The sequence below is a fragment of the Sorex fumeus genome, unplaced genomic scaffold (assembly GCF_029834395.1).
Source record: "Sorex fumeus unplaced genomic scaffold, SorFum_2.1 ptg000039l, whole genome shotgun sequence".
NCBI classification, from domain to species: domain Eukaryota; kingdom Metazoa; phylum Chordata; class Mammalia; order Eulipotyphla; family Soricidae; genus Sorex; species Sorex fumeus.
In genome coordinates, this window is record NW_026606096.1 from 26,611,776 (window position 1) to 26,639,219 (window position 27,444).

The 27,444-nt window shown below is 54.7% G+C and overlaps 1 protein-coding gene and 1 non-coding gene across 2 annotated transcripts in view; both read right to left on the reverse strand.

Annotated features, from left to right (window-relative positions):
• The window catches only part of TMEM131L (transmembrane 131 like), a 132,112-nt gene extending 105,031 nt beyond the window's left edge, over positions 1-27,081 (reverse strand). Inside the window, exons 1-3 of the mRNA XM_056118918.1 lie at positions 26,910-27,081; positions 26,027-26,097; positions 15,443-15,486 (exon numbers count right to left, since the gene is read on the reverse strand). Of these exons, the coding sequence (XP_055974893.1) occupies positions 15,443-15,486; positions 26,027-26,097; positions 26,910-27,042 (248 nt within the window). The 5' untranslated portion in view covers positions 27,043-27,081. The remainder of the gene's footprint in view (positions 1-15,442; positions 15,487-26,026; positions 26,098-26,909) is intronic.
• Positions 19,682-19,788, reverse strand: LOC130028485 (U6 spliceosomal RNA). The gene has a single exon (XR_008793210.1). It is a non-coding gene; the product is annotated as a U6 spliceosomal RNA (small nuclear RNA).
• Positions 27,082-27,444: the final 363 nt, after the last annotated feature.

Below are 27,444 nucleotides of genomic sequence, written 5' to 3' on the forward strand. Positions count from 1 at the left end.
CCTGAGCATAGGTGGGTGTGACCTCCACACCCCGCCCAACACACACACACACACACACACACACACACACACACACACCCCGTATGCTGCCCTCTTTTAATCAGGTTTGTACTTTCTAGCAGGAAAGACAAGCACGGAAGCTATCACCCAAAACTCACATTCTGCTACAAGGAAGCTCAGATTAGGTGACAATGACACTCTCACCCCTGGCTTGTCCTACACAACCGCACTCTTTCCGATCCCAAACTCGGCAGAAGGTACTACTGAAAAAGGGCCAGATTTGGGCAAAGAGGGGAAACCAAGGCACAAAGAGGCTGGGTGATCCCCATGCGCAGAGCCAGGAATAAGCCTTGAATACCACCCGGTGTGGCTGAAAATAAATAAATTTTAAGTAAAGGGGGAGAACCTCAGTGGCTTTTGCACGTTGGTTTGCCTAAGCCACTGTGAAGAGATTCCCTGTTTGATTTCAAGTCCCTAGCTGTGCGGAATAATGAAGCCAGGACTCTGTGTGGAGAGAATGGGACCCTGATGGCCATGGGGGAATGGGACCCTGATGGCCGCGGGGGTTCTTGGGAGCATCCGTGACTCAGTGCGGCACCTGCCCTTCAAGCACGCCTCCTTCCCCGCTGCCCGGGCCTGGCTAGGCTGCAGGTCCGGGCTGAGGCTGGGGCCCACCGGGCCATCCCCCAGAGCTCGAATCTCTTTCTTACTGGAAATGAGCAACCTCACCGCCGTGCACTTCCCTCCTTTGCCCTCAGCTGAACAGGTCAACCGAAGCAAGACAGACCAGAATCATCGACCCATAAGTATGGAAATATTCATTTGTGTGAGCTGGGAAATGCGGTACGGAGGTGGGGCATCTGAGAGAGATGAACTTCAGGAACACTAAAACATCTCATTGATGATTGTTGTCTTGTTTCACCGCTGGTTCTGATCCCAAGAAGAGAGAGCGGAGTTGGGGGCTGGAGCAATAGTACAGCGCGGAGGGCTCCTGGGATGCTGGGGTTCCATTCCCAGCATCCCACGTGGTCCCCTGAGCCATTACTCAATCACCGGCAAATCAATCACCAGGAATGATTCCTGAGCACAGGCCCAAGAGTAAGACCTGAGCACAGCAGAGTGTGCCCCCGACTCCCGAAAGAAAAAAAAAAATTCTACCAAAAAATAATGCTGCAAAGTAATCCAGGCACGGGGCCGGAGTGAAGGTACAGTGGGTAGGGAGTTTGCCTTGCAGCAGCTGACCTGGGCATCCCATATGGTTCTGGAGCACGACCAGGAGGAATTCCTGAGTGCAGAGGCAGGAGTAAGCACTAAGCATCGTGGGGTGTGACCCAAAAAGTTTTTTTAAAAAGAAAAAAAAGTGAGCCAGACATAATATAAACTGTGTGTACACAGGTTCGACATACAGTTGAAAGACAAAAGCACGCTGGGGTGGGGATTGCTCAGAGGTCCAGAGCTAAAGCCCTGCATGTACAAGGACCTGTTTAAAGCCTCACATGGATGCCCCCACTCCCAGCACCCAGGGGTGTTTCTGGAGGCACCCCCAGCAGGGGTGAGCAGCACTGCATCACAAGGCCCAAGATCAGAGAAGCACCTGGCCCAGATGGCGGAATACTAGAGTGCCCCCAACTTCTCTAAATACTACTCAGGAGCCCCCCCAAGAAAGAAAAGAAAATCAGTCTGGAAGGTAAGTACAAAGGGCAAGGCGCTAGGGGGGGTAGGGGGAGGCACAAAGACAGTCCCATTCACTCCCCAGCGACATGGATGGTCCCCAGAGTACGGCCCAAACTCCAACCCTAAAAAGAAAAAAAAAAAATCACAAACCAGGCCAATGGGAATGAAAGATGAACCACAGAGCAATTAGAGGCTCCTAGGGCAGGCACGACCCCCTGAGAAAACAGCAACTCAGAAGACCGGAGAGTTAATTCCCTATAACTGACACCTCCTGCCACGGGCGCCTGGCCGCAGACCCCAGCTCTCCGCTGCCTGCCGCTGGCCTGGTCCACCCGCCTGCCCGGCCCTCCCTCCTCTGAGTCACTGACACCACCACGCAGGTGGATCTCGGAGCAGCCGCCTCCTTCTCAAGTTTCCTCTTTGATGCCCAACTCAGAAATAGAAAGGGTAATCCAGGAGGGCGGAAGAGAACAGAGGGTTAAGACCCCTGTCCTGTAGGCAGCCCACCCTGGATCAAATCCCCAGCACCCCATATGGTTCCCTAAGAAGTGATCCCTCAGAGCAGTGCCAGGAAGACGTCCTGAGCACTGCTGGGTGTGGCTCAAAAATTAAAAAAAAAAAAAAGAGAGAGAGAGAGACCGGATGCCACGTGTCAAAGCAGCAGAGGCCAGGGGACCGTCCCCCCTCCTGTGGTCGAGGGGCCCTCACCACAGGTCTAGTTCTCATCTTGCGAGGATGACCACCAGGACACTGCTCTGAGCAGGGGCTGCCTTTCTGCAACCCTGCCTTGGCTTTTAGGCATTTTTCTCCTTTTTCCTTTTCGCAGGGGATGGTGCCAGATCTCACTCAGCGGTGCTCAGGGGCTACTCCTGGCTCCGTGCTCAGGAGTGACCTCTGGAGGTGCTCAGGGGACCACATGCCATTATCAGGGATTCAAATCAGGGTCACAGCCGCTGACGTGGCAGCTATACTCTCTCCCACCCTCTCTCATCATTATAATTATTTGAAGGACAGAATGCTAACTTCCCCACTTCCATTTTCATTTTTCTTTTTGGATCACACCCCGCGATGTTCAGGGGTTCCTCTTGGATCTGTACCCTGGAATTACCTGGCGGGACTCAGGGGACCATATGGGATGCTGGGGATCGAACCCGGGTCGACCGCATGCAAGGCAAAGGTCCTACCCGCTGCCCCATCGCTCCAGCCCCTGGCTTCTCCACTTTCATGGACCCTTTTTCACACTCACGAACCTTCAACAAGTTTTAGCAATGAGGGATAACCTTTCTCCCTTCATCATGGTCTAAATGTGGTCCATGAATGGAAACGCTGCCCAACTACCTAAACTTACTTCCGAATTACCATGAGACCCGAATTTACAGCCCTGGCTAAATGGATTGAAAGACTCCAGCTCCGTGAGTCGGTGCTCCGCTCCATCCTCACTGGCTCACATCTCAACCTCAAATTAGCCCAGTCCTCTAATAACCCGAGGAGTCACTGGGGAGGCGTCTAATTACCCACGAATTATGCCAACCGTAACCAGGCTTAGGATCACAGATCAGATTTTCCCAAAACATGAATCTGCTAATTAAGTTACATGAAAGTCAAACCAACAGGCAATTTGGGGGGGGTGACACTGACACCCCCGAAAGGAGAACTTTTAGGGGTGCTAACATTGAGTAACAGCAACTAGTCCCTTCTTGAGCACTGTCTAGACCCCTGGCCGGCAGCCCCTGGCAATTCATCAGTGACAGAAAGGCTAATCTCGACGCCAGCGTTTCCAGGAAAAAGGAGGATTCTCCCGCCAGGCCAATTCTCCCGCCAAGTGCCCTGGGATTTGCTTCGACACAGCCACCCACGCAAATCTGCTGGGGATGTTCAAACTGGTCCGAGGACCGGGGAGACGGTTCCAAGGGCTGAGTGCAGGCTCCACACGCCGGAGCCCTGGGTTCTATCTCCAGCACCAGACGGTCCCCCGAGGACCACGAAAGACAACCCCTTGAGCACTGAGCCAGCAGCAGACTCTGCACTGTCGGGTGTGGCAGAAAAAAACAAAACCAAACAAATTGGTCATGAAAGTCCACTTAAGACACCGAGTCACTGAGCTAGTGGGGGGGGGGGGCAGTGGCCTTGCACACAGGCAACACAAGTTCAATCCCCAGCACCACACCTGGTTTGCCAAGGACCACCAGGAGCGATCCCTAAGCAGAGGTAGTAGACCCTGAGCACCCCCAAAGATACACACACACACACACACACACACACGCGCGCGCGCCTGAGAGGTATCTGGCATTCCAACTTTCTAAACTCAAATTAAAGGGATACTGTCTGATTTCCAGATTCAGCCTTATTTGGTGAGCTTGAGGTCAATATCCTTACATACGCCTACTCTTTCCTCCAAGCAGAAAAAAAAAAATAAAATTCTAAGCCAGAGAGATAGGATACTGGAAAGGCACTTGCCTTGCCCTTGGATAGCCTCTGCTCAACCCCCAACAGTGCATGTGACCCCCCCCTCAGGGCCTCCAGGAGTAATCCCTGAGCACAGAGCCAGAAATAAGCCCTGAGTGCAGCCAGCGTGGGCACCAAAAACCAGGAGGGAAAAAAATTCCCACTCCATGCCCAAAACCACCTGACCCCAGAGCACACAATTCTGTGGAAACGCAGAGTCACTGGCAATGCTGTCAAGAAAGGAATCGGAGAGATCTTGTGGCACCAAAAGTCGGGGTCAGGGGCCAAAGCAATAGTAGAGCAGGGAGGTTGTTTGCCTCGCACACAGTCAACTGGGTTGATTCCGGCATCCTATGTGGTCCCCTGAACACCGCCAGGAATAATTCCTGAGTGTAGAGCCAGGAGTAACCCCTGAGATCGCTGGATGTGACCCAAAAAGCCAAAAGAAAGAGTTTGGGTTAGTGAGCAGGTAGAGGCTGGGATGGGGGACACACAGCAGGTTGCCACCTCAGCTGTGTCCCAAAGTGCCAGTCCGAGGGTGGGCAGGGAAGGCAAACGCGGGCTCCTCCCCTGGAGTCTGTCCCGTGGGCTGAGTTCTGTTCCCCTGAAACCTCATGCTCCAGTGCCCCCCACCCCGACCCTGACCATCCCCCTCAGAACTGAGCTTCCTTGGAAACAATCACCACCACGGATATCACGGGGTTCTGAGGAAGCCGTCAGGGAGTGGGGCAGGCTGGTGGCCTGGGCAGAGGCATCCCATGAGGACAAGGGGACACAGGAGTACATGAAAGGACAGTGCACAGGGGAGAATGAGTGACGCTGTGGGCCGGGAACCCCCACCCCCCACCCGAGTCAGACAGACATGGGTGAACCAAGAAACCTGAGAGAAACAGGGAAGACCCCCCTCAGCCTTCAGAGGACGACCCCGTGCCAACACCCCGGAAGAGACCAAACCTGTGACCCCTTGCAGCCACCTAGACTGAGGTGCTATCATGGCAGCCAAGAGGGAGGTCACACGTGCTTGAACTTGGCTGCTGTCCTCGGGGACCTCCCATGCCGCCACCCACCTACCCCTCCTGCCCCGAGAGAAAGAACCCCAGGGAATCCCCGGCCTGAGGGGCCTGAGGGGCCGGGGAGGGGGCGGCCAGGTCCTTCCTCCCCACTCCGCCCTTTCCACGGTGGGCAACCCTGGAAGTTCCCTGCAGAGGAGCTGCGCCTCGTTGCTTCTGCCCTTGGCCTTTTTCTCACAGAAAGTTTAGAACAGCTCTTTCCGTTTTCACTTCAGTCACAGAAACTTCCTCACGCCCCAACACCCCCACTCCACTCGACTGACTCTACGACACTCTCGCTCACACACACTTCTTTCTGTTTTCACTTCACGGGTAGAGATAATTCCTCACGCCCCAACACCCCCCACCAGAATGACTTTCTCTGACACTCAGTACTCCCCCCACCTCTTCACGCACAGAGAGAGAGAGAGAGAGAGAGAGAGAGAGAGAGTCAGAGAGATATAATCAGAGAGAGAGAGAGAGAAAGAGCGAGAATGAGAGAGAAAAGGAGAAGAGAGAATCAGAGAAAGAGAGAGAGTGAGAGTGAGAGAGAAAAGGAGGAGAGAGAGAGAGAATCAGAGAGAGAGAAAGAGAGAGTGAGAGAGAGAGAGTGAGAGAAAGAGAGAGAGAGAGAGAGAGAGAGAGAGAGCGCAATGTGCCTGCCTGGCAGGAGCCGGGCCAGAAGCCGGTTCTGAGCGCTCACACACACTCCGGCCTGTGCGGTGCAGCCACTCCCAGCCCATAACTGAGACTTTGTGTTACTGAGCCAAGGTTCCCTGCCAGACTCACTTCCCTCATAATGAATGAATTCTCCCCGAGCGAGTTCCTCAGCTGCCCCCTGGAAGCTGACCTGTCTGGGCCTAACCCACCTGTTTACCAGGCCTGCCAGGGCACTGGCGGTGAAGGGGTGGAGGAGGGGGAACCCCACATCCACCCACGCCCCTACACACACAGAAACGGATCCATCCAGCCTGTGGAAACTCAATTCCTTAAAAAAAAAAAAAAAAGAAAGGTTGGATTCACAGGCTGGAGCAATATTAGAGCAGATGGGGTACTTGCCTTGCCCCCGATCGACCAGGTATTGGTCCCCTAAGCACCAGCGGGAATAATTCCTAGATGCAGGCAGAGCCAAGAGAGGAAGTCCTGAACGCCACCAGGGGCGGCCCCCAAACAAGAAGCTCGACTCTCGAGGTACTGAAGCAGGGAGTGGAGGCAGGGCTGAAACCCAGTCCCCGCATCCCGCACAAGACCTTGCTGGCCGCCCACTGTTCAACCTCCACGCCCGCCGGAGGGGATGCTGTGGAGATTTCTCCCTGGACCACGAGGTCTCCAGGCTGGGCTGGGTCATCTTGGAAGCACACAGGGCGCTCCCTGGAGCTTCTGATTCAGTAGCCCAGAAGGCTAGAGAACTGGTCAGACAGGTTTCCAGTGGGGGAACCAGCTTCTGCCAGTGCCCATCCTCTGTCCTCTGGCATTAGGCCCTGGTCCCCTCCCCCCTCCCGAAGCACCACACCAGCTCAGCAAATCTTACCCCAGCATCCCTGCCGGGGAGGAACGATGCTCCTGAGGGGGGATCGATGCTCCTGAGGGGGGATCGCAGGACCAAGGTGGTTTCTGTTTAACCCCCAGAACTAACCATCCCGTGTTACTATGTTTAAAGGAAAGAGAGGAAACATCAACCCATCCATCATATTTCAATATCCTAGTGATGGAATATGCCTGAAGAATAATACTGAAACTTGCTAAAACCCAAACATTAGAAATTAATTGGGCTACTAGGGATGGGTACTCAAACACTGTATAACTGAAACCCAAGCAAAAAATTTGTAAGTCTACAACTGTACCTCATGGTGTTTCACTAATTTAGAAAGAAAGAAAGAAAGAAAGAAAGAAAGAAAGAAAGAAAGAAATTGGACTACAATGAAGGACGTATGAAATAAAAGAATACCTAAGTTAACAAAAAGTTTCTGACTTTACTGATTCACAGGTGAAGCACAGCAAAGGTTTCCATCATCCCAAATGGACCGTCTCCGATCTCGGGTGCTATGCAGGGTAATAACATCTGGTGAGCTGCTTGGATGGTTAGAACTTGGGTGAGCACCCTGTCCTTGCTTTGCACCTGCCCCTGGAAGTTCACAGCTGGAAAGGTCTGCAGCTCCCTGAATCCTCGGCATAATGAGGGGCCCCAGGGGACAGTGTGCTAGCACAGTGGGTGGGGCACTTGCCCTGCATGCAGCCAACCCGGGTTCGATCCCCAGCATCCCATATGGTTCCCCGAGCACTGCCAGGAGTGATTCCTGAGTGCAGAGCCAGGAATAACCCATAAGCATCACTGGATGTGACCCCCAAAAACAAAAAATTAAAAATAAAATAAGTAAATAAATAACAGGAGGCCCCAGGTAAGAGACTGAGGTGAGGCGAGGAGAGCTGCGACTGCAGCAGAGACAGAGTCCCCAGACTCAAGTGCTGACGTGGGCCGGCCCAGTGCACCTGCCCAGAACCGCCCTCCCTCCAGGCCTCTGGTGAGGTGACATAATACCCTCTTTCTTGTGGGAGCTGGTTGAGTCAGGGTTTTCTGTTACTTGAAGCTGAAAATACCTACTTGCAAAGCAAATCAACAGCACGGCGTGTGGATCGCGGGAACGAAAGGCCACCTCTGGGCACACGTTACAGTGGTACATGATCCCCAAAGTCAGCCTGGGAGTCGGAGCAAATACAGGGTAACCCCTTACCAGGCACTTGCCTTGCATCCTGCAGACCCAAGTTCAATCCCCAGTGTTGAATTTGGTCCAAGCACTGCCAAGGATCATTCCAGAATAGAGCCAGGAGTAAACCCTGAGCACCACTGGGTGTGGCCCAACCCCCACCGCAATACTATTAAAACCTTTAAACTAAAACTACAGCCCTAGAGATATTTAGTGTACAACAAAGCAGGTCTGAGGCTCCAATTCTGGGACCCTGCTACAAGTCATGCTCATTTTTTTTCCAAAGATTTGGTAGGCAGGACGCATAGTAGTGAGGACCAATTGAAGAATTCAATTCCTTCTATATATCAATGAGAGATGATCTCCAAATATTCACACATCATACATCAAAGGACTAATGTCTGAGATATATAAAGTACTCCCAAAACTCAACAGCAAAGTAAGCCCATCAAAACGAAACAGAGGAGGGGGGCGGACTGGAGTGATAGCACAGCAGGGGGGGCATTTGCCTTGTACACGGCCAACCTGAGTTCGATTCCCAGCATCCCCTATGGTCCCCGAGCACACCACCAGGAGTGATTCCTGAGTGCAGCCAGGAGAGTCACCCCTGTGCATCACCGGGTGTGAGCCAAAAAGCAAAAACTAAAAAACTTAAAAAAAAAAAAAAAACAGGGAGAGATGATTCCTCATTACACATGGGCAAGAGACATATGAAAAAGTGTTCATTATCTTGAATTATCAGGGAAATGCAAATCAGAATTATGAGAAACCACCTCACTATTGAGAATCTCTTTAGAAAATTCTGGTGTCGGTGCAGATGTAGTAAAACAACCCCTTTCCTGCACTGCTTGTGGGACCTGTCTGATCCAGCCTCTTTGGAAAGTGAAGACTCTGCAAACAGTTAAGAATAGAGGTCCAGGGCCGGTGATATAGCAGAGTGGGCAGGGTGCTTTCACTGCACACAGCCGACTTAGGAACAGTACCCAGCAGCCCATATGGTCCCCTGAACTTGTCTGGAGTGATTCCTGCACACAGAGCCAGGAGTTAGTCCTGAGCACCACCAGGTATAGCTCCAAAAAAAAAAAAAAGCATTTCAGACTTTGAGCAGACTTTTATCTTCTGAAAGGGGGCAGTTCAGGGATGAAATCAAGGCCCCTCCGGCCCTACAGACTGTTTAGGATGGTCTCCCCACGCCTCCTCAGGAAAAAGCACCACAAGGTCTACAAAAGAGAGAAGACGATTTTCTGTGCTATCGTTTTTATAGCGTAGCCACAGCCCTCCTGAAACAATGCTTCCAGAAGTTTCTTTATTGTGCAACACATTTGTGAAACGCTGTCTAGACTCTAGCACTCATTACTTATGAAATAAGCAACGTTCTGCTATTAAGCCTTATGGGGCGGACAGCCCTGTTTCATATGTGAAAGACTGTCACAACACACGAATCTGGTGCCAATTCATTTACACCTAGAATAACAAGCTCCCGGGAGACCCCATTACCTTAATATTGGTGGTTCCTCAACGGAGCCTCCTGCCTAGGGAAATTATAATTCTCCTCGGAACATTGAAATGTCAAGTTCTACTCTTCTTTAGCAATAAGCTGGGTGTCGCCATTCACCCAAAGAGACTTTAGAGACCCAACTGACATCACTACCAGCATGTCAGAATGCGGCTGGAGGAAGCCTTCCATGGGGCCAGAGAGAGAGAGAGAGAGAGAGAGAGAGAGAGAGAGAGAGAGAGAGAGAATGGCGTTCAATCCCCAGCCACCACCAGGGGTAATCCCTGGCCTCAGGCGCAGGACTAGCCCATGAGCACAGCCCAGCGGGTCCCAAATACTTAAAAATAAAATAAAAGACACACTAATTGCAAATAACCCAATTTCAAAAGCCACAGTCTCTAATACCAGCACGGGAACTGAACTGTGGACGCTACAAGGAATCCGGAGGTCAGGCTCCTAAGAAAGGCCATTTGTGGAAGGAGGCGGGGGCCACACCCAGAGATGCTCAGGGCTTACTCCTGCCTCTGCACACAAGCATCTCTCCGGACTGGCTCAGGGCACCACATGGGATGCCTGAGATCGAACCTGAATCAGCTGCACGCAAGGCAAGCATCCTCCATGCCCGACCTGCTGGACTATAGCTCCGGCCCCCGGGAAAGGCGACATCTGAAGAGAGATGTCCAAGAAACAGTGAAGACCAGAGAAGAGCACCGTGCAGAGGGAATAGGAGAGCCGGAAAGCCCAGGGAGAGCGGGCAGGGAGGGAGGGAGGAGAAAGAAGGGAGGAAAGGGAGGGAGAGGAAAGGGGAAAGCAAGTCCCCATGAAGCAACAGGGGAGGAAGACTAAGTGGTGAGGGTTCCCAGTCAGGGCAGGTCCCTCAGCTCCTGCAGACAGGAAAGGGGAACGGCGAGGACCTGCAAGGGAGGGGAGGGGGCTCCCTGACTTCCGCTCACACAAATCAGCAGCCAGTACCCCAGTCTGAGGTACCCTCGCTCTGGAAGGCAGCAGGGAGTCAGAGGGCAGAGGAAGCAGGGGAGTTCGAGTCCCTTCTCTCCAGAAACCCCAGTCGAGGGCAGGGGGCACTGTCAAGGGGCACACGGGACCCCCAGGGAGGGAGGCCCTGCGGAGCCTGAGGGTCTGCTGGGAAACACAGGCGTGGACTGGGAAAGGAAGACAGAGAGGGGGCTCCCCTCTCGGCGGGGGCTCAGAACCCCCTTCAGTAGCACAAGGGAGCTCCTGAGGCACTCAGCAGCAATTATACCTGTCACCACGCCTTAAAGGGGAACAGGGCTCCTCCCAGCTCCAATGCTTAGGCGCTGCCTGGAACCGCTGCAAACAGTCTCTGTGGACAGGGCAGGCTGCTACTAATCAGATAAAAGCGCGTGGGGCAGTGGGGAGGGAAGTGCCAGGGGAGATGCTTCCAGACTTCCAGGGATGCTGGGCCTCAGCCCGGCGGTGCTTAGGGCTCTCATGGGGCATCCTGCAAAGCTGAAAGAGTGCGCCATTCACACTTGGCCAATGGGTCAGCACTTCACTTCATGGCCACGGCCTCAGGGAGCCACAGAAGGAGGGGAGGGGAGAGGAGAGGCGGGCAGCTGCTGGGGGCTGGCTGGCTTCAAGGAAGCAGCCAGCTTCCCTTCTCAGCAAGGCTGATATCTGAGAACCCCCAGGGGAACAGGCTCGGGGCAGAGGGAGGAGGGAGGGAAGAAAGTTTGTCAAATAGCCCTTCTGGCTCTCCCCCAAACACAGTGACTTAGTCACTGCAGAGATGAAGTCAGGAGCGCAGGAACAAAGCCCCGAGGTGCCCGAGGACTGCCCGAGGACCTGCCTGCCCCCGTGGCGGCTCCGCACAGGGCAGACTGGGGGTGAAGTAGTAGAGCCCGGGAAAGGGCAAGATGCTCTCCTGGAGGTGGGCACCCCCAGGCACTCGACATGGCAAAGAATCTCCTCCTCGGGAATTCTCTGCGCTTTCTCTCAAACTCCAAGTCAGTCGTCGCTACTCTGTTCCGATCGTCTCAGGGATGATTCACTTGCTTTGTGCAATTCCTACTGCACATATATAACTGTAAACATATTTGGGGGCTGGAGGGGGTGATGGGGGCACACCTAGCAATGCTCTGGGATTACTCCTGGCCCTGCACTCAGGAATCACACCTGGTGGGGCTCTGGGGACACTATGGGATGTCGGGGATGGAACCCAGGTCAGGTGCATGCGAGGCAAGTGCCATACTTGCTGTACTATCTCTCAGGCCTCAAGGAAGGAAGGAAGGAAGGAAGGAAGGAAGGAAGGAAGGAAGGAAGGAAGGAAGGAAGGAAGGAAGGAAGGAAGGAAGGAAGGAAGGAAGGAAGGAAGGAAGGAAGGAAGGAAGGAAGGAAGGAAGGAAGGAAGGACATGTCACATCTGGCTCTGCTCAGGACTTACTCCGCCTGGCTTGGTTGCTCGGGGATCACTCCCAGTGATCTGTGGGGAGACCATGTGTGGGGCTGGTGATGGAACCTGGTTGGCTGCACACAAGGCAAATGCCGCACCCCGTATGGCTCTGACCCTCACAAGCCATTATTTTTTTAAAAAGTCACTTCACAATGTCTCGGCCCTGACCAACAATGTTGGTAAAGGTCAGCATCACAATAGCAAGTCATACTCATAGTCGATACCTTTGTTTGTTCTTTCCAGAGCATGCAAGGGCAGCACAGAGGGTTGCTCTGCGTTCGGTGCTCAAGAGACCATGCAGTGCCGGGAACCAAATCCCAGGTTTCCTGCATGCAAAGCTTGCACTTTAGTTTTGAGTCATCCGGCAGTGCCCAAATTTGGGGGGGCGGGGGGGGTGGAGCAGCAGTGCTCAGGACTCACCCTTGGCAGGGTTCATGTGTAGAGCATGGGACAGCAAACCCAGGTCATTTGCAGGCAAGGAAAGCAGCATACCCATTGTACCATCTCCTGGCCCCCCAAAAGGTCAATTTCTTAAAGTGGTACAAGAGGCACATTTGCCCACGCTGGGGGTCTGCCTGAGACATGCATCTCAGCTTCATCCCCTCTGGAGAAAAATATATTCTCTAATGTCTGTCTGTCTGTCTGTCTGCTTCTGTCTCTCTCTGTCTTTCTCTGTCTCTGTCTCTCTCTCTCTCCCTCTATTTTTAAGTTAGTTTCTTCTTTTTTTAATGTTTAATTTTTGTATGAAGACATCATGCTTTATGAAGTTACCCACAGTCGCACTTCAGACATCCCATGTTCCAGCTCTGATCCTGCCACTGTGCCAACTCGCTCCGAAGCGTCCCCCGCTCACTCCCAGCTGGGTTCCTGTGCGGGCACACTGCTTTCTGCTGTGGTCTGGTCTCCTGCTCCCGTGCTGCGGACAGCAGTCTGAACAGACAGGCTGCACCACTCCTCAAGGTCACCCCTGGACCCAAAGCCCTCCCCGCTGCCCCGTTACTTCCCGTCCATGTCTTGCTACCCACACCTTGATTCCTTTACGTTTCTGTCCTCATTCTTCCCGTATCCCTGGGGTCAAGGGTGATCATGCATTAATACCCTGCGTTTCCCTCATCCAGTTATTCTCTAAGTTCTTTCTTAAAACCATTTTACTTGGAGCTGGAGTGATAGCACGGCAGGTAGGGCGTTTGCCTCGCACGCGTCCAACCCGGGTTCGATTCCCAGCATCCCATATGGCCCCTGGGCACTGCCAGGAGTGATTACTGAGTACAAAGCCAGGAGTAACTCCTGAGCATCGCCAAGTGTGACCCGAAAAGAAAAAAAAAAAAGCATTTTACTTCACTAAAAAATAAAAGTAGCAAAATATCAGGAGCTTAAATGGCATCAAAATTTTCTTTCAAGGGGCTGGAGCGATAGTCACAGTAAGTAAGATAGTTAACGTAAGATTACTTACGTTCGATCCTCAGTACCACATATCACATACTCTGAACGCTGCCAGAAATGAACCCTTAGCACAGAGGCAAGAGTAAGCCCTGAGCACTGCCAAGACTAGCCTCAAAAAAAGAACAAAGACATCTTAACTGCACAGGACCTGGAAGGTAAATAAACAGTAGTTGCAGAACTAATCTGCTCTCCCAGGGATCACTGGACAGGGACCCCATCAGGAGAGAGGCCCAGGGTCTACATTTCTGGAAAAGGGACACCAAGGTTTTCTTTTTCATTTTCTTTTTCTTCCCCCCACTCGGGATGGGGGGGGGGGGGGGAGGAATCACACCCAATGGTGTCCAGGGCTTACTTCTGCTCCCAAAGTTCATCTGGGCTCCTGGCAGGCTCAGGGGACCAGAGGGGAGGTCAGGGATCGAGCCTGGGTGGGCCGCATGCAAGGCAAGCGCCTTCCCTCCCTGCGATTCTAGGAACAGACACAGCAGCGCCCAACCCCGGCTGGGATCAGTCTTGACACATACGGAACAAATCTCCACCCGAAAGAGCCAAAAGAAACAGGGAGGCTTGGGGTCGAGCTCCAGGGAAAGCAACCAGGGATAAAATAACAGCCAAACACTGGAATGTGCGCTAGGAAGGGGCTGAACACACATGAACACACGGCCGTCGGCGGGTCAAACTGCGCACAGCGAGGGGAGTCGGTCGGGGCGGCCACCAGCGTTGTTTTCCTGAGTTACTTCATGAAATAAAGTGAACAGATGATGATGACATGAATGACCCTCAGGCCACAGAATTTCACAATTAAAAAAAAAAATATATATATATATATATATATGGTCTCTTTCTGACCAGGAGGTTTACTCCAAGACTTGGGAGCCGGCCTCAAATGCTGGGAGAAAAGGCAGCTCAGATAGAGCAGAGAACACCCCCCCCCCATAATAAAAAGCCAGCAATTCTCACTAAACATTGTTTCGAATGATCCATCCTCTGCCAGAGGGCTGGGTCTCTGTTGGGGGTCTCCATTTGGTGGAGCTGGAAGTATTTGCAAACCACAGAGGAATCTATGCTCCTACCAGCAGCGCAGACCAATGGGGGTCTCCACACACACTGCCCATCTGCCCTGAGGCAGGGCAGGCTGGGCTGGGATGAGGTGTCCATCCATCCCGGGCAAGGGAGAAGAGGAAATAAAGAAATAAAGAGACAGAAGGAAATGGGGGAAGCTAAGCTGAGCCACCCCACACCCATTTCCGGGGGATACACACATACAGAGCCTGGGGGAACTACCAGCTGCCTCCCTGGTTTCTTGGTGAGGGGGAGGGGCTTGGGGACTAGAGCCCCATCAGCGGTGTCAGGACTTATACCACACTCCGGGATCACTCCTGGTGGAGCTCGGGGGACCATACATGGTGCTGGGAATCAGCAAACTCGGCTCAGTCCTGTGCAAGGAAAGCCCCTGACACTCCCCGGAAACTTGCCCTTGAACCCAGGTACCACTCAGAGTCTCCATGGAGTTCCCGGGGCTCAAACATCCCCTTCAGACAACTGAAAGGGGCTGCCCTACGGCCAAGGCAGAAGGCACCCAAAACACCCAGGCATCCATCTGCCAATCTGGTCACTCCACTGAAAGTTCACACGGCCCCTGACCCGCCTCACCTCACTCCTCTCTATACCAACCTGGCCAAGTCCCCAGGCCCTTGTCCCACATCCCACCTCAGGGCCTTTGCACACGCCAGCCCCCTGCCCAGCCCAAGCACATCAGTTCATATGTCATCTTTGCAAGAGGGTGCCCACCCTCCTCAACACTCTCTCCAAGAGTGGGCTGCTTCCGGCTGGTTGGTTCCATCAGCCTAACTACTGTGTCATCTGCTTGAATAATGCCGACTCCCTGCTGCACCCCAAAACCCCAGGCTGGTCCTGCTCAGTGCTTTATGCCCAGCACCCAACACACGCCTGATTGCTGTGTGGGGACAAGATGGAAGGTGCAAGCACGCCCGGGAACCGCAGACACAGGGTGCACGTGAGGTGGGGGTGCATCCACATACCATTTGTTTTCAAACTAAGCCACACCAGAGAGATGCCCCAAATCTCAAGGAACACATCCCCTTACGGAAACCAGGCAGGCACATGCACAGTCACAGCACAGCCTTCGGCCCACATCTGGTGGCCAGTGAGCCCCCAGGCACCACCCCCCACACCCCCTTACCTCTGTTCCTGATAATGCGCCTCCAGGTCCTCTTCTGAATCACCCTATTGACAAAGAACACGCGCGTCAGCATTTGTTTCAAAAGAACATAAAAATCTCCCCACAGGGGCGGAGAAATAGAACAACGGGTTGGGCGTTGGCCTTGCACAGGGTCGACCTGGGTTCGATCCCCAGCATCCCATATAGTGGGTTCAATCCCCAGCACCCCATATGGTCCCCTGAGCACCCCCTGGAGTAATTCCTGAGTGCAGAACCAGGAATAACCCCTGAACATCACCAGGTGTGACCCAAAAAAGCAAAAAAAAAAAAAATATCTCCCCACGGATTAATGAACTTCTTTTTCGGAGGGGAGGGCTGCTGGGGTCACACCTGGCAGTGGTCGGGAATCACTTCTGTGGTGGGGTTTAAGGGCCCATAAGTGGTGCCGGGGATCAAACGGGCAAGGCCAGTGCTCTCTCCCCGGCCCTGGGCCAATGAACTTGGAACAAACATCGAATGTGTCCAGGGACAAAAGCAAGCCAGGCAGGCCCTGGATAAACCTTTATTGAAAGAATTAACACTCGCGTGGACATTACTCAGAGCCGGCAGCTGGCAGGGGCCCCCTAACCCAGGGCGGCCTGACTTTCTCCCTCACAGTCCCTTCTCTCCTGAGAAAGTTTTATGCAACCCCGGGTACATAAATATATAAAGCAGGTCTACAAATCAAACATTCCACTGACAATAAATCACGAAGAAATTTGTTTTAAAGTTAAGTCTCTCTGGGACTGAAGCTATAGCACAGCGGGGAGGGTGTCTGCCTTGCACGCGGCCGACCCGGGTTCGATCCCCAGCATCCCATATGGTGCCCCAAGCACCACCAGAAATAATTCCTGAGTGCAAAGCCAAGAATAACACCTGTGCATCTCCAGGTGTGACCAAAAAAGCAAAATTAAATAAAGTTAAGTCTCTCTCCCTGTCCCTTCTCCCATTCAGTTACTCAACCACACACACATTGCAAGCCAGTTTAAGGTGCGAGGCCGGGGGTTCAAGTTCTTGACTGCATGCAGCCGGCCCCCAGAAGAAAAGTCAAGCAGGCAGTTCTCCTCACTTCTCTCCAAGCGGCTCTGGCGTGTTTCAGACACTGCACAAGCTGAAGGATTCGCTAGGTCCCCGGGCAGAGAGGTATGGATGTGTGCAGGGGCTCCCTCCACGAATTCCTGCTATGTTCTGCCGTCCTCGGACAAAAGGCCGAGGAACACTGCTGTTAAGTGGCAGATGCCAGCACCTGCAGGGCTGGAGCAATAGCACAGCAGGTAGGACGTTTGCCTTGCAGGCGGCCAACCCGGATTCGATTCCCAGCATCCCATATGGTCCCCTGAGCACTGCCAGGAGTCATTCCTGAGTGCATAAGCCAGGAGTAACCCCTATGCATCGCCGGGTATGACCCAAAAAGGATAAAAAAAAAAATAAAGAAAGAGCTTCTGCACCTTCTGCCTGAGTCACAGGCACTAAAGTCAAGCTCCATCCAGGAAAAGGGCCCCCAAGCCGGACACGGAGGGGCAAGTCCCAGCGCTGCCTCCCAGCTCTGCCCTTTGCCACCCAGCCTCCCCTCCCCCACGCCTGTCACCTGGAGACCCCAACCCCGGGCCCTGTCTTGCCACAAGAGCCACTCCTGGTCCACAAGTGCCGTACAGTTTCCCCACAGACCCTCCCCGCCCGAGCCAGAGTCCCTGCGCAAATCTCAGTGTCATTTGGTCACGGCCAGCTCCCAAGGCCTCCCCACAAACACCCGCCCTGTGGTCGTTGCCTCTCTCTGTGCCAACAAACCAGCCCACCACCGCCAGCCCCCGGGAGAATGGGTGACCACGTGCGGAGTGGCATCCGGCCTGGCCTGCATGTGACCTCAGAATCAACCTGCCCCATCGGTCGTTACCAAGCAGCGTCACGACACCGGCACCGGTGGTGGCAACTGAAGAGCAGCGCCACCCACCCCAGGTGGGGGAACAATGAGGGGACCCGGTAACCTTTGGGGACAGGTGGAGAGACACTTCATGTTTGTCGACCTGAATAAGGTAAATTGGGGGGCTGGAGAAATAATACAGGGGTGGAGGAATTACGGCACTTGCTCTGCATGAGGATGACCTGGGTTCGATCCCTGGCACCCCTTAAGATCCCCCGAGTCCCACCAGGAGTGATCCCTTAGCCCAGGATCACAGAGTCAGGAGTGAGCCCAGCTGTCTCCCCGACCTGTCCCAACCCCTCCTCCACCCCCCAAGAGGGTAGATTTCCACCCCCCAAGAGGGTAGATTTTCAAAGTAACTTATTTCCGTTCTATTTTTTCCTTTGGGTTTTATTTGGGGGGGAAGGGTGTCTTTTTGGGTCACACCCAGTGATGCTCGGGGGTTACTCCTGGCTCTGCACTCAGGAATTACTCCTGGCGGTGCTTATGGGACGCCGGGGAACAAACCAGGGTCGGCTGCATACAAGGAAAACACTCTATTCACCATACTATTGCTCCTGCCCCGTAACTTATTTCTGAAACAACAGGTTGGAGGACATCCGATCTGGGATGTCCTTGAACATCTGGGACCCCCCTGAACCCTTGCTCCAGATCCCATTGTGGCGCCCTAGCGCTGGTCTGCTCTTAGCCTGGGCTGCCGGTGGACATACCGCACCTCCACCCAGGCAATGCAGGATCTTCAGGAGGCCGCTGAAGGCCCAACACCTCCCCACTACACCCAAACACTCTCACTTCCTGTTGCTCAGCACATGAATGTTATCTCGGGTATTACCAGCCTTATCTCCCAACTACCCCAAACTCTCCAGGGCAGGGCAGGGACCTCCCTCCACCTGCAATTCCCCCACCATTCTCTTTCCTGCCTTCAAGCCTAACTGTATCACACCTTCTCCCTCCCCCCCCCCCCCATAAAAACTGCAACTCCTGCCAGGAGGGGGGAAGCAGTTACAGGATAATACAGTGTTGGTCCGGGCCGAAGGCCCTTGCCTTGCATACAGCCAACCCAGGCTCGATCCCGAGCTTCCCACAGGGATCCCTGAGCACTCAGGAGTGATTGCTTAGTGCAGAGCTGGTGTGACCCCAAAACAAAACAACCTGCAACTCCCTCCCCGCACTCGGCCTCCAACCTGCTACCACTTAGCAGGGATGGCCCCAGGCATCCATCAGCCGCCTGGCTGCACCAGGACACTGCTTGGCTTCACTGCACCAGCCTTCCAGGCAGTCCAAACCTGGAACATCTTGGCCCCCAGGGACCTGCAAGACAGATGTGCAAAGACTGTCTCCCGTGGAAGCTCAAACCCAAGCGGAAGGAGCTACTGTTGAAACCTGCATGAAGCAATTGCCTTTTCTGCAGTAACACGAGAGGCCCAAAGGAGAGCTGAGTGGCAAAGCACCTGCACGGCAAGCCTGAGCCGCTAGGTCTGACGCCTGGTGCTGCTTCGCTGTCTGTGCTCCCCGATGCCAGCAATTTCCGGTCCCACCTCACGGGGTGTGTGCACATGCAACTAAAAAGGGTGCGACCGCAGGAGAGCCCCCAAACCAGAGACATGCAAGCGCCACAGTCAGGAGTACGGTTCTCCTGTGAGCACCAGTATGAGCACAACTAAAATGGGGGACCCCCACAGGACCCTAGCAGGCCCCACAATCAAATAAATATGCAAATACCACTGCCAGGCTAGTGAGTAGCCCCCAGGTTTTTTTTTTTGAAGGCAGGGGAGTTTTTTTTTTTGGGGGGGGAGTCTTTTTTCCTTCTTTTGATTTTTTGGTTTTGGTTTTGTTTTTTGTTTTGGGGCCACAACTGGCGACACTCATGGCTTACTCTTGGCTCTGTACTCAGAAATCACTCCTGGCAGTGCTCAGGGGACTATATAGGATGCCGGGCATCGAATCCAGGTTGAACCCATGCAAAGCAACTGCCCTGCTCGTTGCCCCATCTCTTCAGTCCCACTGCCCACCCCCCAGCCCCCCCCCAGTTTATTTTAAAGAACAGCATCACTGAAGGAAAAGGAAGAAATATGTGCTTTCATTTTGTTTTTTTTTTATTAAAATTTATTAATCAAAAATATGGAACGAAGGGCTGGAGTGATAGCACAGCGGGTAGGGCGTCTGCCTTGCGTGCGGCTGACTCGGGTTCGATTCCCAGCATCCCATATGGTCCCCCGGGCACCGTCAGGGGTAATTCCTGAGTGCATGAGCCAGGAGTAACCCCTGTGCATTGCCAGGTGTGACCCAAAAAGCAAAAAAAAAAAAAGGACCACTTCACGAATTTGCATGTCATCCTTGCACAGGGGCCATGCTAATCTTCTCTGTATCGTTCCAAGTTTAGTATATGTGCTGCCAAAGCGAGCACTTGTCTTTTTTGTTGTATCTTTCTTTTTTGGCTTTGGGGGCTACAGCCGGCAGTGCTCAGGGCCTACTCCTGGCTTTAGTGGCTGAGGAGAATATATCTGGTGCCAAGGATTGAACCCAGGTCAGCCATATGCAAGGCAAGTGCACTCCTCTGCCCCCTATACTATCTCTCCATCCCCAAGTGAATAATTTCAGAGCAAAAGCCGAGGATGAAATGATTTCCATCAGCTACAAGAACTCCTCTCCGTGATATTACTCCTCTGGTCCAAGCTGCTAGAACTCAAAACAACTCAAAGGATTCTTCTGCCTTGGCTGAATCTCCGAGAATTCACATGTCCGCTCCATGGCGGAAATCCCTGGGTTCAATTCCTGCACCTGAAGAGCCTGAGCACACAGCCAACCTGGGTTCAATTCTCGGCAACCCACATAGTCTGCCCAAGCCCCACCCGGAGTGATCTTTCGGCAGAGCCTGGAGTAAGTCCTAAGCACCACTGGGTGTGCCCCTGAAACAAACAATTCTTGCACCTCCACTTTAATATCTTAGAACATGTGATTCCACAACTCTGCCTCAGATTCATCAGGTCGTAAAACTTCACTGTCTGTAACCTGTGTTGACCATGGTAAAGAGAACTTTGACAATACAGGGAGTTAGCATTCAAGTTAATTATTTTTTAATGTTGAGAGTGGAAATGTATTAAACCAAAAATAACTCTCTATGACCAAAAAAAAAAAAAGATTTCCAAACACTAGTCAATGATTCACTCCCTGCAGCAGTATATTACATCACCCACGATCTGAAGCTGCATAAAACTCTGAGGCTCACCTTAGCACTTCCGGTTTCGCTTTCTACCCGTTTCCGTTATCTACACTCCAGCACAAGGGAAGGAGAACAAGCCAGACCGGACACTGTTCAGGCTGACCCTCATCTTCCTCCTTACTATCTGGGCCCCAAAGCAGGCCAGGGCCACGGGGGGAGGGGGCTGAGCACCAGGTGAGTAAACAAGGCCAGCACGAAGCCTGCCCCCACAGAGCAGACGCACTTCCCCTGTGCCAGGTAACAGCTGGTCCCTCTCGGCACAGATTGGCTACGTGACCCTGCACCCGGGGTCAGAAGCAGGGACTCCTCTCGTCCCAGCAAAGTCTGTGTGGAGTAAAAGAGCACATTCTGGGCGCTCAGGCGACAGTACCGTGGGGAGGACACTTGCCTTGCTCAAGGCCAGCCCAAGGCTGATCCCCGGCATCCCATATGGTCCCCAAGCACTGCCAGGAGTGATCCCTGAGCGCAGAGTCAGGCGTGAGCCCTGAGCACTGCCATGTGTGGCCCCCCAAAATAAAAAACTAATGCAAAAGCACAATCTGGAGTGGGGGAAGGTCTTGCATGTGGCCGATCAGGGTTCAATCCCCAGCCTGGCACATGGTCCCCCGAGCCCACTATGAGTGACCCTTAAGCACAGAGCCAGGAGAAAGCCCAGAGTACCACCAAGCATTCCACCTCCCCCCAAAAAGGAGGCCCAGTGGGGCTGAAGCGATAGCACAGTGAGTAGGGCGTTTGCCTTGCACGCGGCCGACCCGGGTTCGATTCCCAGCAACCCATATGTTCCTCCAAGCACCACCAGGAGTAATTCCTGAGAGTAGAGCCAGGATTAACCCCTGTACATAGCTGGGTGTGACCCAAAAGCAAAAAAAAAAAAAGGAGGCCCATACACAGTCCATCACAGCAGGGAAGGTACTGCCTACAGACAGCCAACCTGGGTCCACCCCCCGCAGCACCTATGGACCCCCAATAACCAGGTGTGACCCCAAGTACAGAGCTCGGACTAAGTCCTGAGCACTGCCTGTGTGGTCCCCAAACCTCGAAGAAACAAAACAAAAAAGGAAACACATTCTGGGGTGCCCTCCGGTTGCCAGGACAGACAGACAGACAATGACAGCCCCGGAGGAAACAGACAGGAAAGGGCCCAGGCCTGCCTGCCTCGGGATATGATTCACCTCATCCATCGGGGCACCCAGACAGCCCCCAACGGTCTCCTCCACTGAAAAGATGGGGAGGCCTCCCAAAGGCTAGGGTTCGCAGAACCCCACTGTGGGGGTCCCAGACCCTCTGAAGAGAAGCCCAGAGTGGACGAGGCCCACCCACGGACAAGGGGCCCGGAGGACCAGCCAGCCTCAGGTCCTGGCTTCAAGGGATTCCGTTTCGGACCTTGGAAGCAAAGCGAGAAGGGGCGTGTGCGCAGACAGCTCAGCGTGCGGACACACCTGCTCTGGGCACCCTCCCCTTGGCGGCAGACAGCCGTCGCAGCAGGCACAGAGGAACCAGGAGGAAAGCATTCCTGTGCACCTAAAGATGAAATCACGGCTTCTCCCCTCCCCCCCACTCCCTGCACAGGAGAGGGAGTCCAAGCAAGACAGGCCCATGAGGCCAACACCTAACTGATGCGCTTGGCCTGTGGCACAAGAGACTTGAGTCCCCCGCCCGGGTGCCTGGGTCACCCAGCAGGGGCAAGGAGTCTGCGGATCAGTGGCTGGACAGCAGCCAATGAGTCCTGAGCAGATCAGGGACACGCTAAAGCCTGGAGGTCAGCACCGCTATTGACCCTGTGCCCCCACTCTGCAGATGGAGCACTTAAGAGCCGAGAGGAAGGGCCTGCCTGCCTGCCTAATCAGGAAGTCCGACCACTTACACCAGTTTCATTGGCTTTTTAATATCGCTGTCCTATTACTGATCACTGAGAGGCCCGGGTTTTATTTAAAAAGAAAAAAGGGGGGCTGGAGCAATAGCACAGCGGGTAGGGCGTTTGCCTTGCACGCGTCCAACCTGGGTTCAATTCCCAGCATTCCAAATGGTCCCCCAAGCACCGCCAGGAGTAATTCCTGAGTGCAGAGCCAGGAGTAACCCCTGGGCGTTGCTGGGTGTGACCCAAAAAGCAAAAAAAAAAAAAAAAAAAAAAAAAAAGGCTGGGAGTGGACCAGAGTGACAGTATACAGCAGGCAGGGCAATTTGCACTGCAGGAAGCCCACCTAGGTTCAATTCCTGGCACCCATATGGTTCCCCAAGCACCACCAGGAGGGATCACTGAGCTCTAAGCCAGGAGTCAGCCCTCAGCACTGCCAGGTGTGGCCTAAAACAAAAGCCCAAAAAGAAAACAAAAAGGGGGAGGGGTGGAGTGGGGAAAAGACTCAAGCTACAGAAAACATTTCTGAAATCCACAGCTGCAAATCAACAGTGTTGCAAGTGTCCAATTCTGTTGGGTGCTTGGCCCTGGGTCTTCATACATGCAAAACAAATGCTAGACCACCACTCAGCTAAGGTCCTCATCCCATCTTTTTTTTGGGGGGAGAGGTGGGGGGGGCAGGCACACCCAGCAAGGCTCCAAGGTAGGGATATGCTGGTAATCTGTTTTTGTTTTTGTTTTGGGGTCACACCCAGCAATGCTCAGGGGTTACTCCTGGCTCAAGTACTCAGGAATTACTCCTAGTGGTGCTCGAGGGACTATATGGGATGCTGAGAATTGAACCCAGGTCGGCCTCATGCAAGGCAAACGCCCTACCCGCTGGCCCTACCCGCTGTGCTATTGCTCCAGCCCCCTATGCTCTATAATCTGCAGTCATTCCCAGCTCCACTCAGATGGACAAAATGTGACATGCCACCCTTGAAGCATCTCCCCCTAGCGCACATCCCATTTGCCAATGCCGCATCTGCCAATGTTTCTTGCTCACGCCTCTCTCCCCTCCTCAACTGAAAGGCGCCCAACCGAATAGTTAATTCTGCAGAAAACCTTCCAACAGTCATCACACCTACAACTCTTCTCTCTCTTTTATTTTTTGGTTTTTGAGCAAGCCCTGCAATGCTCAGGGGCTACTCCCGGCTCTGCACATAGGAATCACTCCTGGCTGTGCTCAGGGGACCATGTGGAATGCTGAGGATCAAACTCAGGTTGGCTGCATGCAAGATAAGTGGCCTAACACTGTACTCTCTCTCCAGCCTGGACTCTTCTCTCAACAGACTCTAGAGCACACAAGGGAACTTTCTCTTGACGAAAAATGCAACACTTTGAGAAGAATCCCCCTAAATCCCCCTAAATAACAAACTGGGGAATTCTCTCCAGATATACATACATATATGCATATTTATACGCTGCCTAGCTTGCTATATTAAGCCTGTATATACAGATATACCTGTATCTGTATCTATATATGCATATATGTTTTTATGTGTGTATGTGTATACACACACATACATACATACACAGAGCAATAGACTGCTATACAGAGCCTCCCTCCCTCCCAGGTATATGCAGACTAAAACAGTCCCCCAAAAGTACACTTTGAGAAATGAAGCCATCAGACAATTATTTCTATCAGTTTCACTTTCATTACAGCTTTGACCAAATAGCTTAGCTATAATAAATGCCTCTATAAGTGCCTCTACCTACGGTGAGCGCCCCAGAGAAGGTGAGCTGACCACCCATAGCAAACTCTATTGTTTCACACACCTATAAACACCACCAAAGTCTTTTATTCAAATCACCTTGGAGCCTGCACAGAACAACCCTATCGTGATCTCTGAGCCATCAACTAACACTCTCACAAGTGCTTTAAATGACTTTCCTTTCTGGGTTGGTTTCCAAAGCTCACCAGTAAAAGGCCCGGGAGTAAAAAATGCAAATACATGTAAATAGCCACCAGGCCTCTCACCCGGGCCATCTGTCTCCCCCAGGGACATCTGCAAAGTCTGGAGACATTTTTAGCTGTCACAAGGGAGAGTGGGGAGGGGAGTGAGTGCCCGGGGCATCCCAGGGGGCTATAAGCAGGATGCTCTAAGAGAGCCCCAGTCCATGGTGCCCTGAACAGCCCCCCACAAAGGGGGACCTTCTCCAGCCCAGATCCACCTAGGCGCCGTGGGGATCACACATAGCCAAGCACCATTCTCCAGGAATAAGAATTCCTGGGCTGAGATCTATTTTGCTCTTCCTGTATTTTCCAAACCTTCCGCAACACACGAAGTGAGAATGTGAGGGAACATTCTCACTTCGGGATGAATTTGAGGGTGAGGAAGACTCCTTAGGAGGATGGAGACCTTTCTCCGAGGGCTGGTCTCACAGTGCCTGTGGGCTTTCCAGGAAAGTCCAGGGGAAGTTTTCCTCTACAATCACCTCTGTGCCTGGAAGCTGTTATTCATTAGCCCTGGTTAAACTGAATATTCCAAATATCTCAAAACCAGCCCTTCCGAACACTTCCCAGCGGCGGCAGAGGGAGGAAGCTGAAATGTAAAACTGCACGTTCCCGGCTCTACAGGGAGAGACATCCTGTTTTCTCTTCCAGCCAGACAACATAGAATTACCCGCCACCACCAATGTGGGAAGTAATGGAAGTCAGAAAAAAAAAAAAATCACACCGCACAGGAGCTGAATTTTCCTTCATTCCAAACTACCGCCATGGGGGGGGGGGGGGAGACAACCACACTTGGGGGTCGCTAGAGTCGCTGCAGAAAAATAGTGCATAATATGACGTGCAAATGGGCACGTGGTCAGCCAAGGGTAGCTCCTGAAAGTTCAACCCGAAACATGAAAGCTTGGCGACAGTCATTTGCAGAAGTTGATCCTGTCCCACGCCACATTCCCCAGAAAACGTTGCTAGTTTTTTCCACATGCAATCATTCTATGGGGGGAGGGAGGAGAGCCGGGAGGGGGAGACCCAAAAACCTGAAATTCGAGTTCTTAGGAGGATGTATTTGAACAGGAATGAAAGGCGTTTGGAGAAAATCCAAGACCCCCATCCTTGAAAGTCACATCTTTATCCCCCTTGAGCTGCTGGGCACAGCTGGCACGGAGGGCGCGCTCGCGCTTGGGAACTGCACGCTGGGGCCTCGGGAGCCGGGAGCCGGGGCAGGGCAGGGCAGGGCGGGCCACCCTCGGCCCGGCCCCGGGCCGGCCCAGCCGGGCCCGCCCTTCCCCTGCCTGCACTGCAGCCGCTGGCCGCGGCTCTGCTGAGGTGGCCACGGCCGCCACCTCCTGCAACTTGGAGCCGGCGTGACTCACACGCCCTGTCACATGGCGTGGGAGGCGGCCGGGAGGGCCACCGGTGCCAGGTGTTTGGCGGCTCAGCCCTGGCGCTTCTATTTGCCATGCAAAAAAAAAAAAAGAGGCGTTCGGGGCGCCCGTGCCGCGGGGGAAGCCGCAGCCGCTCCTCCTTCCCGCCCCCTTCCCCCCACCCCCGGCCTGTCACCTGGGCGTCCTCACCTGAGTGGGCACCAGCAGCTCCCCTTCTTCCGCCTGCCACAGCTCCACCACGTTCGGCAACGGCTCGATCGCTGCACCAACAGCAGAAAAGGAAAAAAAAAAAAAAGACGCTTAATGCACTGAAAAGAAACGCTTCCTGTTTCCCGGTGGCGCCCCCCTCCCAATCCCCAAGCACCCGCCCGGCCCCCCAACCAGCCTCCCCGGACTTGCAAGAAGCCCAGGAGCAGCCGGCCGAGGGCATGCACACACAATGCACGGGGGTGCCCCCCGCGGCCGCCCCTCTGACAACAGAGCGGGCAGCGTCGCGGGAGCCCTGGGGGGCGGTGGGGTATGGGGGGGTGCCCGTGCCGGGTGCGGGGTGGGGGAAGAGGAGAGAGGCGGACCACCGGGGCCGGGCGCTCCGGGCTCCACCTCCCGCAGCATCCGAGGTGGGCGTCTGCGGGATGGAGGGGCCCCCGGGGGCCCGGCTCGGGGGAAACAAAGCTGCAGCGAGCCGCGCCGCGGCGGGGCCCCCCGCGCGCGCAACCCCACACAAAAGCGGGGGCAGCAGCGCCCCGGGCCCGCGCACAAAGGCTCCGGGACACGCGCGCCCGCGCCCGCGCGCGCGCGCGGCTAGCGGTCTGCGCGCCCCGCGACCTGCCAGCTCTGCGCGGGGGGCGGCGGGGACCCGGGAAGGGAAGGGAAGGGGACGCTCGCGGCGGAGGCGGGAGTGGGGTGGGGGTGGAGGTGGCCCCGGGGCTCCCGCGCGCCGAGCTCGCCAGCCCCGGACGCCCCGCCGGCCCCGCGCCCCGCACCCCGCGCCCCCATCGCCGCAGTTCCCCAAAAGAAAGAGGCGAGCGGGGGCGGGGTGGCGAGGGGGCGGCCGGCGGCCGCCGCCACTGACCTTGTCCCTGCGCCCCTCCCGGGCGACAGCAGGGCAGGAGCACCTGGAAGACGCCCAGCAGCAGCTTCACGGCGGCGGCGGCGGCGGCGGGGCGGCGGGGGCGGCCGGGCGGCGGGCGGCGCGGCCCCGCCATGCTGCTGCGGCTGCTCGCGCTGCTCTCGGCGGCTCCGGCGCCCCGGCCGCCGCGCCCCGGGCCCGCCCCCGCCGCGCCCCGCCCCGCCCCGCCCGCGCGCCTGGGCGCCGCGATACCGGCCGGCGGGACAATGCGCCGAGCACGTGGGGCGCGCGCGGGGCCCGCGGGGGCTCCCGGCTTTGTCTGGGGCGCGCCGGGGAGTGGGCGGGGGGCGCGCGCGCCGCGGCCGGGAGGCGGGTGGAGGAGGGCGGGCGGCGGCGGCGGCTGTCAGGAGCTCGGGCGAGCGCGGCCCCCGCGCGCGCCGGCCCGTGCCGCGCCGGGGACGTCCGGTGGCCGCCGCGGCTCCTTGGGACGCCCAGGCGCTGTCCCGAGACCTGCGGGGCTGACCTCCGCGCGCGCGCC